Source organism: Conger conger, chromosome 6 (genome assembly GCF_963514075.1).
Source record: "Conger conger chromosome 6, fConCon1.1, whole genome shotgun sequence".
Taxonomy (NCBI): domain Eukaryota; kingdom Metazoa; phylum Chordata; class Actinopteri; order Anguilliformes; family Congridae; genus Conger; species Conger conger.
Genome location: NC_083765.1, coordinates 14,655,646 through 14,667,908, shown reverse-complemented (window position 1 = coordinate 14,667,908; position 12,263 = coordinate 14,655,646). Strand labels below are relative to the sequence as shown.

General features: G+C 47.9%; 1 protein-coding gene across 2 annotated transcripts in view; it reads left to right on the top strand.

Moving 5' to 3' along the window:
• Positions 1-12,263, top strand: part of sbf2 (SET binding factor 2) — a 108,254-nt gene that overhangs the window by 57,969 nt on the left and 38,022 nt on the right. For both annotated transcript variants that reach the window (XM_061247003.1, XM_061247002.1), the window contains exons 9-16: positions 2,948-3,061; positions 3,400-3,477; positions 4,208-4,321; positions 6,727-6,855; positions 7,059-7,157; positions 7,937-8,141; positions 8,778-8,887; positions 10,557-10,706. In XM_061247003.1, the coding sequence (XP_061102987.1) occupies positions 2,948-3,061; positions 3,400-3,477; positions 4,208-4,321; positions 6,727-6,855; positions 7,059-7,157; positions 7,937-8,141; positions 8,778-8,887; positions 10,557-10,706 (999 nt within the window). The remainder of the gene's footprint in view (positions 1-2,947; positions 3,062-3,399; positions 3,478-4,207; positions 4,322-6,726; positions 6,856-7,058; positions 7,158-7,936; positions 8,142-8,777; positions 8,888-10,556; positions 10,707-12,263) is intronic.

The window sequence follows — 12,263 nt, the reverse complement described above, 5'->3', positions numbered from 1 at the left end:
ACAGGAAGAACCTGCACGCCCGGGTCACCGTTGCGATGTTCTCGGAGAAGGATAGCCTGTTGTCCATCACCACTCCAAGGTTTCTCGCACTAGGGGATGAGGTCACTGTGGTATCCCCTAGTGAGATGGAGAAATCAGATTACCTCCGTCTTACCTGGGTTGAGCTTTAGATGGTGGTTGCCCATCCAGCTCTGGATGTCTCTCAGGCAGGCGGAGATATAGGTAGAGACCTGTGTGTCTGATGGGGGGAAGGAGAGAAAGAGTGGGGTGTCAATGGCATAACAATGATAGGAGATGCCATGAGCAGAGATAACGGGGCCATGGGATCTCGTGTAGATGGAGAAGAGGAGGGGTCCAAGGACTGAGCCCTGGGGCACTCCTGTAACAAGGGAGTGAGGGGTTGACACTCCTCCAGCCCAGGACACCTGGGAGGACCGGCCAGAGAGATAAGATTTGATCCACTCTAAGGCTGTGCCACAGATCCCTGTAGATGCCAGGGAGGCTAAGAGGATGGAGTGGTTGACCGTGTCGAACGCCGCAGAGAGGTCAAGAAGGATCAGGACAGAGGAGAGAGAGGTTGCTTGTCCAGCCTGAAGGGACTCATTGACAGAGAGGAGTGCAGTCTCCGTCGAGTGGCTAGGTCTGAAGTCGGACTGGTGGGGGTCCAGCAGGTTATTCTGTGAGAGGAAGGAAGAGAGTTGGTTGGAGGCGGCTCGTTCAATGGATTTGGATAGAAAAGGAAGGAGAGATACCGGACAGTAGTTTTGAATGCAGGAGGGGTCTAGAGTGGGTTTCTTTAGGAGCGGGGTGATGTAGGCCCTCTTGAATGATGAGGGAAAGCAGCCAGAGGACAGAGGGGAGTTAACAAGGGAGGTGACAAACGGGACGATGTCAGGTGTGATTGCCTGAAAGAGGTTTGAGGGGAAGGGGTCCAGGGCACAAGTAGTAGGGCGGTGGGAGAGCAGGAGGTGAGACACATCAGCATCTGTAAGGGGACAGAAAGAGGAGAAACAGGGGGCAGACACAGAAAGGGAGGCAGGCATAGAAGTGGTGGTGGTCGCGAAGGTGCTGCAGATATCTGCAACCTTCTCGTCAAAAAACATCGCAAAGTCATCAGCAGTGAGCAAGGACTGAGATGGTGGGGGAGGTGTGCTCAGGAGAGAGGAGAAAATGGAGAACAGTTGACGAGGGTTAGAAGTGGAATTCTGGATTTTTGTTTGGAAGTAATTTCTTTTGAGTAGAGTGTCAAGCTCATCAAGGAAACTTCCCAGGGCACCTGGAGGACGATAAACGACAATAAACGACAATATAAAGTTTAACAGGGTGAGTAATTGAGACAGCGTGGTGAGAAGGAGAAGGAGGATGAGAGGGCAGCGGGGGTGGTGGTGTTCTCTGGTGTAATCCAGGTCTCGGTGAGGGCAAGGAACTGTAGGGATTTTTACATTTACATTTCAGTCATTTGGCAGACGCTTTTAATCCAAAGCGAGTGCATAGGTTCTACCATAAGTCAAAGCATCACATCCAGAACTAGCAAAATACACATGAGATGCTGTTCTAAACATAGTTGTCATCATAAGTGCCTTTTTTTTTCTTTTTTTCTTTTTTTGGGGGGGGTGGGGGGTTAGACAAGGATAGGATATCAGAAAGGAGGGGCAGGGGAAATCAGGAGGGAGGACTAAGGTAGAGTTTGAAAAGGTGGGTTTTGAGTCTGCGTCAAAATAGGGGGAGGGATTCTGCTGTTCTGACAGTGGTAGGCAAGTCATTCCACCACTGAGGAACCAGAACGGAAAACAGGCGTGAACGTGCAGCTCGACCGCCAGGTGCACGTAGAGAGGGGACCATAAGGCGACCAGAGCTGGCAGACCGGAGTGGTCTAGCTGGGGAGTAAGGAGTGATCAGGGATTGTATGTAAGGTGGGGCAGTCCCCTTAGCAGCCTGAAATGCCAACACTAGGGCCTTGAAACGGATGCGTGCGGCAATAGGAAGCCAGTGGAGGCCAATGAGAAGCGGGGTGACATGAGCCGACCTGGGCTGACTGGTGATCAGGCGGGCTGCAGCATTCTGGACCAGCTGGAGGGGCTTGATGGCACGAGGGAGGCATAACCAGTAATGAAGTCAGCCTTCCGTGTGGCAGATTGGCAGTTCCATAGCCCCCCTGCAACTGTGAAGTTGTCACAGGGGGTCAGTGAGGGGTAGCAGAGGTTGGTGGGGTTCCGTCGCCGTGGAGGGCCACGTCACTGGAAGCACGTTCTGAAGGGGAGAGAGCAGACTGTAATGGGGTGCTGACACAACATAGCATTCCAAAATGGGAGGGAGCGTCGCTCTGAGCACGCCTATGTAAACTACTAATTACTAATGCAAACTAGCGATCTAATAATTATCCTAACAATTGCAGCGTCCAAAGTATCTAACTGATTCTGATCACCTAATCAGAATAACAGAACCGAGCGAAACTGCCGGCGGCTGGTGAAAAACACACTACATTTGATAACTAATAACAAAAAGCAACACAGCTGGTATAACTAACGCGGTAATTTGACAACAAATCTACAACAGCTGAGACTAACAAGGTTTCCTTATTACCTACTGCTCACACACAGAAACAATACTTAAGTTCCCTGGAGGTCTTCAACTACACACGACTAGTGGAAAAAATGCAGTTCTCATATATAATATATTACCAAACAGACAGACGTTTTGTTTAGTAAAAAAGCTAATCTGTCTCTGTCTTCCCGTAATTCACATCTGAGGTCTATAATATATGAATTATACAAAAAAATACTGAATAAAAATGAAATTAAATACTTTTCCTATTTTTGCTGAAGACTCCTTTGTGGACCCCCGGATCCCAGTTTTGCTTTACAATGTTATAAAGTTCATAAAGTTATAATTTAAACTTTATGAACTCAATAAGCTGTTCAGGACTGCACGTGTCATTGCTTTGCAGCTGGATGTCATCATCGCGGATCTCGATGGAGGGACGATAAAGATCCCAGAGTGCATCCACCTATCCCACCTCCCAGAGCCACTACTGCACCAGACCCAGACTGCACTTTCTATGGTAATTTCCCAGAATACATTGCAGTCCCCGTTCTCTGTGAAGGGCAGTCTGTGCTTCTCGACACCAGTCAGCCAAAAATGTAAAATGCACAGTCAAAAGTGAAATGTGAAATTAATCTCATCAGTTTGTTGAACTTCGGTCCTCTTGCTCTTTCACTTAAAGATAATCAAGATCAATGATGTTTATTTTGGAGGGAAATATGATTAGTGTTGTGGTCGTGAGTTAATTTTGTGTCTCTTTTTTCTTCATGGTGGCTGTAAGCAATTGCATGGGTCATGTCTCCAGAAGGCCCCACTGCGACCCCCACTGACATTCCGGTTCTTCCTCTTCCCCGCCAGGTCCTGCATCCAGATCTTGGAGTTGCGGATAATGCTTTCCCACCGCCCCGTGCTGCTTCGTCGAACCTCAAGCTGCTAGTGAGAATTTCTTCAGTTATTGTGTTTTTTTTCCCCTGAGTTTGTCCCTGTTTTTTAATTCAATACATGATTTGTCGTCTCTTGTAGCCAATGCTGGTCAATTGGGCTACACGTGAAGTTTGGCAATATGACGTGCATGAGAGGAGTGTGTGTGCGCACGTCCATTATGCCGTGTTGGCTGCAGAGATTCAATGTGTCTATATATAATTGTGCCTTCCAATTTTGGGGGAAAATAGGGGGAAAGCATGAAAAAAAGCAGAAAAGAAACGTGCACTGTATATTTTTGTGCCAAGATATGCTTTTGGATGAACAGATGTGGCATACTGAAATGCTGTTTTTCATAACAAACTTGGGCCCGTTTGCTGATATCGGGTGGTTCTGATTGTTCGCGGGTGCCTCAGTTGTACACATACGGTATAGGTCCCTGAGTGGCTCAGTCTGTGAGAACTGGAATATCTGGCCCAGATGTCACACGTTTGAGCCTGAACTGCATCCCCAACCAACTGTGACCTCAAGTCCACAGCAACAGGTGGCTTCAACACGACCAGTTAATGTCTGTTAATGCGATACGACCCACCTCCAGCTGGATCTAGTGCTCCTGTAGTGCTGTGGGGCCTGTAGGGTGGGAAATGGACCGTAGACAAGTGCCCTTCAGCCGCAGTGTTCCATGTGGTGGAGACTGGAGCTGAAATGGCGAGCGGGGCACAGACAGACTTTCCCTGTGTTCCAGGATAAGGAGGTGCGGGCTGTGTTCCTGCGCTTATTTGCACAGCTCTTCCAGGGCTACCGGTCCTGCCTGCAGCTGATCCGCATCCACGCCGAGCCTGTCATTCACTTTCACAAGGTGAGAGTCACAGTCATTCACTTTCACAAGGTGAGAGTCACAGTCATTCACTTTTTCGCAAGGTGAGAGTCACAGTCATTCACTTTCACAAGGTGAGAGTCACAGTCATTCACTTTCACAAGGTGAGAGTCACAGTCATTCACTTTCACAAGGTGAGAGTCACAGTCATTCACTTTCACAAGGTGAGAGTCACAGTTAGACACTTTCACAAGGTGAGAGTCACAGTCAGACACTTTCACAAGGTGAGAGTCACATTCAGACACTTTCACAAGGTGAGAGTCACAGTCATTCACTTTCACAAGGTGAGAGTCACATTCAGACACTTTCACAAGGTGAGAATCACAGTCATTCACTTTCTCAAGGTGAGAGTCACATTCAGACACTTTCACAAGGTGAGAGTCACATTCAGACACATTCACAAGGTGAGAGTCACAGTCAGACACTTTCACAAGGTGAGAGTCACAGTCAGACACTTTCACAAGGTGAGAGTCACAGTCACTTTCACAAGGTGAGAGTCACAGTCACTTTCACAAGGTGAGAGTCACAGTCACTTTCACAAGGTGAGAGTCACATTCAGACACTTTCACAAGGTGAGAGTCACATTCAGACACTTTCCCAAGGGGAGAATCACAGTCATTCACTTTCTCAAGGTGAGAGTCACATTCAGACACTTTCACAAGGTGAGAGTCACAGTCAGACACTTTCACAAGGTGAGAGTCACAGTCAGACACTTTCACAAGGTGAGAGTCACAGTCACTTTCACAACGTGAGAGTCACAGTCACTTTCACAAGGTGAGAGTCACAGTCACTTTCACAAGGTGAGAGTCACAGTCACTTTCACAAGGTGAGAGTCACAGTCACTTTCACAAGGGGAGAATCACAGTCATTCACTTTCTCAAGGTGAGAGTCACATTCAGACACTTTCACAAGGTGAGAGTCACATTCAGACACTTTCTCAAGGTGAGAGTCACATTCAGACACTTTCTCAAGGTGAGAGTCACATTCAGACACTTTCACAAGGTGAGAGTCACATTCAGACACTTTCTCAAGGTGAGAGTCACATTCAGACACTTTCACAAGGTGAGAGTCACATTCAGACACTTTCACAAGGTGAGAGTCACATTCAGACACTTTCTCAAGGTGAGAGTCACATTCAGACACTTTCACAAGGTGAGAGTCACATTCAGACACTTTCTCAAGGTGAGAGTCAATCATTCACTGTCACAGTGAGAGTCACACTCAAACACTTCCAGAATGTGTGAGTCATAGTCAAACACTGATCTGTCCCTCACTTCACTAATCCCGCTGGAGCGTTTAGACAAGTATTAATGAGTTTTGTGTTTGTGTCTTTTTTGAATTGCTTTGGAGGAAACGTGACCTTCCATCTTGTGATACAGTATCAGTGTTTGTTTATGCCAATCTTCCCTTAAATTCTTTGTTTTGCATTGAGACCCTAATATATGTACAGTATCTGGAATGTGTTTTTTATTGCTATTGTTTATTTATTTGGGTCAATGTATCCAAGGAGACATGTTGACCAGTTCATTTATGCAAGTGCTTCCCTGCATAGCTTGCATTCCTGGCCAGGAATTGATTTTATTTCCCCCTGGAGCTGAGCGTGATCAGTTTCACAATGATTTATTTTTTATGATTCAGACATATTTGTGCATATTATGTGGTTGCGATCTAACTTGCTGAGGTAAAATTACAGGAATCATGATATTAATTCCAGTTTAGTGTAGTGTTTTTGATTTGCCTGCCCAGATAGTTTTTATGTGGATTGAAGGTTGTTTTAGATACCAAAGTCTGATGACTAACCAGCTTAACAATGGCTAGTATAAGGGCATTCCCATGTTGTTATACTTCAAGATAAGATAAGATAAGATAAGATATACTTCAAGTCAGTCCAAAGCAGCTTGTACAGAAACATTCCAGAGGCTATACCTATGAACAGATTCATTCGTTTATTTGCAATTAAAAACATAAATATTGCTTTTAATATCGTGGCAGTGCTTCCTTGAGCACAGCGGTCTCAGGTTGCATCCAACATTGGAAATAGTTCCAATCATAAGTATGATTAAACATAATATTTAAAAAATGTTGGAGGGCTGTATAGTCTACATACATCCAACTTCTGTCACTGTGCAAGCTGCTTGTTCAGTACACTTGAAGTGTATTTTCTTTTTTAGACCATAAACCCCTGAACGCCTCTATACCCCCTATCTGTTTATTAAAGAGATGAACCTGTGGGTCGCCTTATTCACTAAAATAAGCCATGGGATGAAATTACACTCATAATTATATAAAGCTGAGCTGTTTGCTCATTTGGTCTGTGGCTTGCTCACTCTGGCCTGCTGCACCTGTGACATGGAAACAGCTTTTTTTTTTACCCATGATCCTCTTAGACTGCCTTCCTGGGCCAGCGAGGGCTGATTGAGAGCGACTTGCTCACCAAGGTGCTGGAAGGCATGGCGTTCGCTGGATTCGTGTCCGAGAGGGGCCCCCCCTACAGGGCCTGTGATCTTTTTGACGAGGTACAGTAACACCCCAGACACTCTCTAGTGCGGTGCATTGCAGTTGTTTAAAAAAAGATGCAGAATTACCATTTAAATGTATAAATATTAGATGCTGCTTTCCTAAAAAAGAATGTTCCTCATTTGACTCAAATTCATGGGGGGCTGTTGCTGTTTTCTGGGGGGCTGTTACTTCCTCAAAGCGCTTGTTGTCCCCCTTCTAGTTGGTGGCGTTTGATGTGGAGCGCTTTAAAGAGGAGGAGGAGAACCCAGCCAAGTTACAGAAGCACATCCGGGAGATTGCTGAGCTGCTGTACAAGAACGTGAGTCCCTTCCTGAGAGCTTGAACAGACCCTCCTTCATCTACTCAACCAAACTCCTCTTCCTCCACTCCCTGTGCTCTGTCGCCCGAAACTGGGGATTGGGGAACCCTTGGGAAAATGAAAATGTTCCCCTTAGGTCCTCGGTAAAATTTCAGAAATATTTTTCCATGTTTTGTTTACATTTCCTTATTTCATGAATGACATTAATAACTCACCACCCTAACTCACCACCATGATTAGCCTTATATATGCCATAGACTGTAATGGCACTTATATAGTTGTATAGATGTTGTTTTTTGTATTAGTTATTGTATTGTTGTACTCGGGGTATTCTAGCTGCCAACTGTGGTATGCTAGTTTGGAAGTTAATGTATTCTTCAAGGGTTCCGATTATATCTGTATGGTCACACTAGGACTCTGTACTGTCCTCTCAGGTCCTCTTCGCACTTGTACTTGTGTTTGATCTGCATGTAATGTAACATTATGTTAGACTTTGGCTGGTTTACACATCCATGATAATACTGTGATCATTTTAGTGATTAAACATCTACCTATATTGTACTTAACAACTACATTAGCCCTAATATAAGTCAACCCCTATTTATGACTGTCACTGTATTGCAGGCAGTAGTGGCTCTTGGATAAACGTGTCAAAGGTTCACCATTTTATTAAGTTTGGGGCTCCTCAGCCCCAAGGGGTCCCTTTCAGAGGAATAAGTTTGGAAACCCCTTGTCTTGTAACACATTCTAGCATACCTGACCTGTCTCTTATCTGGCAGGAGAATCCAAACCCCCACATGGCATTCCAGAAGGTTCCTCAGCCCTCTGAGGGGTCCCATCTGCGGGTGCACGTCGTTCCTTTCCCCCTGCTGGACGAGGAGCGTGTGGCGGGCCTGCTGAAGGAGGGCCTGGCCAAACACCATGGCACCCCCACCACCACCCGCACCCAGAGGAGGTGTGTGGTGCCCGCCGGCCCACCTGTGGGTAAGTGACCCCCCCCTACGCCCCTCTGACATCACTGGCTCCGCCCCACATCCATCAGACCACACCCATTTCATGCTCTTGCCCTGAAGCTACTAAGAGAATGAGCTGCTAAAGTGCATTCAAATAGGATAAACAGCAGCAGCAGCACTGATGACAGGTGTGCAGAAGAGCCTGTTGTTGTCATGATGCATTATTGTGTTCTACAAAGACCCTTGGGACAGATTGGCACAGCATTCAATAATAAACTGAACTGTTGATAGTCTGAACGCTGCACTGTTATTCAGTGTCCTGAAGCACCAGGGCTTAATCATCGTCTTCCACAGCCCACTGGATTCACTTTATTTCTATTAAATAAGAGCCCGGTGTTCCATCCAGGGATTAAAGAATTAGACTAGCCACTCAAGCAGTGCCTCTCAGGAGGAAAGGTCAAACCTGGATACATGAGAGAAGTGAGGACAGCAGCTCCAGCAGGGTTTATTGCAGCCATGTGGCACATGATGAATATTGGCATGGTTAGGGGGTATTTTAGGCATGATGCAGAGTGGAGTTTGCTTTGAGCTTGTCATTGGAGCGCTCGTTAGAGAGCAGGAAACAGTGTTGACGTGTGGCGGTTCCCTCTCCCCTGTCCTGGGACAGTGTCGATCCAGGGCAGGCCAGGCACAGTGTTCAACAGCGCCCGGCGGCTGGAGGTGGTGAGGAGCTGCATCTCCTTCATTTTCGACAACAAAACCCTGGAGACTGAGAAGGTAATGCAGGCTCACCAACACCAGTGTCACTACACAACCACACTGCTGCTACAAACACACGTTTTCACTCACACACTTTGGCACACGCACTTTCACTCCCCAAACGTCTTCCTTGCCCATGGCTTAGATTGCTTTATTGTGTCTGCACTGAAAAATACATTTAATCCTGCACAAAACCACAGCTTCTGTACAATGTGGAACCCAACACCTGACTGCTGTTCCAATGCTCAGGTAGCCAGCCCCTAGGTCTCCTGGTTATGTTCAGAGAGGTTGATATTAGGCACCCTTAGTAACATACCTGCCAGTGCAGGGGTGCTCTTCATGGACCGTCCCTGTGCTGAGTCTATATGGGAGCTGCGCATAGCCCCGAGAGGGAGGGTTTCACTGGCAGGGTGGTCCTCTCTTCATTGCACACCTCGGTAACTGGAGCGGCTGAGGACTGTAGAGGGAAAAGAAGGGGTCAGACATTGCAACTCTTTAACGCGCTCCTGAGGTCCTCCTGCGACAATAGAGGTTGTTGAAGGCCCACAGTTGTGACTGGCCCTTCCAATTTCAGTTGAAACATGTTGTTGAGAAAAATAAAAGAGTAACTGATAGAATAAGATTTTGATACTTCAAAAAAAAAAATTCACTTTCGTATCATAGCAGTGGGGGACAGGCACATTTATGAACGCCGACGCTCAATCTCCCCTCCCCTGCCCGCAAAACAGGCCGGCCGCCAGGCCTGGCACCCCCAGCGGGTTTTATACTGCGGTTATATAACCCAGGGCCGCTTCCCCGCATGGCTCAGAAAGCGCAGCGCAGCGCTGACGGCTCCCGCCGGCCTATAAACCCATCGGCGCTCGGGGCCAGTGCTGTAAAGCATTACCCCAGCCCCAGCCGTAAAGCTGAGATATGTGGGGCGGACTGCTTTAAATGGTTAGCGGTTGGTTGGAAAGCCCTCCGGCGGTATGCGAGGGCTGGGGAGCCCCAGCGCAGGCCTGCGTCCCTCCACGCGCGCTGCACGGGGGTGCGGCCGGCGGGGAGTTTAAGGAAGGTAAAGAGCTCCTCCATTTCCGCCCTGCTGTCTGGAGGAGGAAAACTGGACCCGTGCCAGTGATGCTGACTCTTACTCTGTGTGTGTGTGTGTGTGTGTGTGTGTGTGTGTGTGTTTATATGTGTGTGTGCATGTGTGTTTATGTGTGTGTGTGTGTTTACGTGTGTGTGTGTGCGTATGTGTGTGTGCATGTGTGTGTCTGTGTGTGTATGTTTTTGCGTGTGTGTGCATGTGTGTGTGCGCGTGCGTGTTTCTGTGCGTGTGTGCATGCGTGTGTGTGTGTTTTGTGTGTGGGTTCATGGGTGTATGTGTATGCGTGTGTGTGTGTGGGTTTATGGGTGTGTGTGTGCGTGTGTGTGTGTGGGTTTATGGGTGTGTGTGTGTGCGTGCATGCGTGTATGTATGCGTGGGTGTGTGTGTGTGTCTGTGTGCGTGTGTGTGTGTTTATGTGTGTGTGGTGTGTATTTGTGTGTGTGTGTGTGCGTGCGTGCGTGTATGTATGCGTGGGTGTGTGTGTGTGTGTGGGTTTATGGGTGTATGTATGTGTGTGTGTGTGTGTGTGTGTGGGTTTATGGGTGTATGTGTGTGTGTGTGCGTGTATGCGTGCGTGCGTGTGTGTGTGTGTGTGCGCAGACTCTCCCAGCAGCTCTGCGGGCTCTGAAAGGCAGGGCGGCTCGGCAGTGCCTGGTGGAGGAGCTCCAGCAGCATGTGCAGCAGAACCGATCCATCCTGGACCACCAGCAGTTTGACCACATCGTCCGCATGATGAACTGCGCCCTGCAGGTGGGTACTTACCCTAGCACTGTACAGCCACACACACAAACACATACACTCACTCACGTTGAGCTGGAGGGCGTAGTCGGTGTTTTGCAGCTTCCAGGCTTTTGCAAGTTTTGGTTTGCTGGAGGATATTGATGTGAGAGGTATGGTCTTTCCAGCTGAAGGCATAGAATGTGGAAGGCCACCAAACATCGGTCCAGTACCGGCCTTACTGGTGTGACAGGTAGGCTGTCCAGCCCTCAGCACCATGCAGCTCTATGGAGAAGCCCACTGCCTGGTAAACTGCCACCTTTTGTAAATGGTAAATGGTTGGCATTTATATAGCGCCTTTATCCAAAGCGCTGTACAATCGATGCTTCTCATTCACCCATTCATACACACACTCTCACACCGACGGCGATTGGCTGCCATGCAAGGCGCCACCAGGATTAGAACCACCGACCTTGCGTGTCCCAGTCATTTACCTTAACCACTACGCTACAGGCCGCCCTAATGGCTAATGGCCAATGTTAGCCGAAGTTTTGCTGATATGAAACTGGATGTCACAGTCAACGAGGCAGGATGGGGTGACGACGGTGGCAAAATGGCTGAACAGTCTTCAGTGGAATGCCGATGCTGAACCGAAGAGGATCTGGAGGTGGAAACACCTGCAGGACAATGTCTCCGGTGTGTTCACAAGGAGACCCCGAGAGGAGCACACTTTGGACGTGGCATCTGGTGCTTTCTGCATGGCAGTGGGAGAGTAAGCGTGGAGGGCACACTCATCTGCATACTGTAGTTCATGGATGGTGCTGAAGCAAGATTTGCAAGGCAGTTGTAGCCGTGATATGATTTCACCATAGGTTCAGGAGACTGCCATCAAATAGGAGCTGTACCATTTTCCGTGATCTGGGATTTATGGGCAAGGAGTGCAACTGCAGCCAGGAACAGGTTGTGCTCTTGGGGGATGATTACACGTTGCCAGACCTGTGAATTTAAATAGTGAAGACTTCTCATATGGGGATATCCACCACTGCACACTAGCTTAGGGCCAGAGCTTTTGTTGTTTCTCTACAAAAAAAGCTCATGCACACACACACACACACACACACGCACACATCTTCCATTGGAAACATCAGTATTCCTCACTGTCTGCATGGCCTCAGTGAAAGATGACATCACATCCTCCAGCGCTCAGCACAAAGTCCAGCAGCCAATCACTCACATCTTACTGTTCTTTCCAAATCAAGGTGTTCTACATTTGTGCGGCTCCAGCCTAGCTTTCGCAACAGGTAAAGCACACACCTGGCAGAGAGCGATAAGTGTGCATTACATTACATTTATGGCATTTGGCAGATGCTCTTATCCAGAGCGACGTACTGTTTTTAGTGCACAATCTGCACAATCATGTGTACTGTTTTTCAGGAGTCCTAACTGCTTTTAATTGAGTGCAAACGGAGTGACATTTGTAGCTGTTTATAACACGTGCGGCGGGTAATGGAAACCTTACGGGGGCAAGCCGGGCCGAGTGCGCCGTGAGCAGGCCGGGTCTGGCGCGTAAATGTAGAACATACCTTTCGC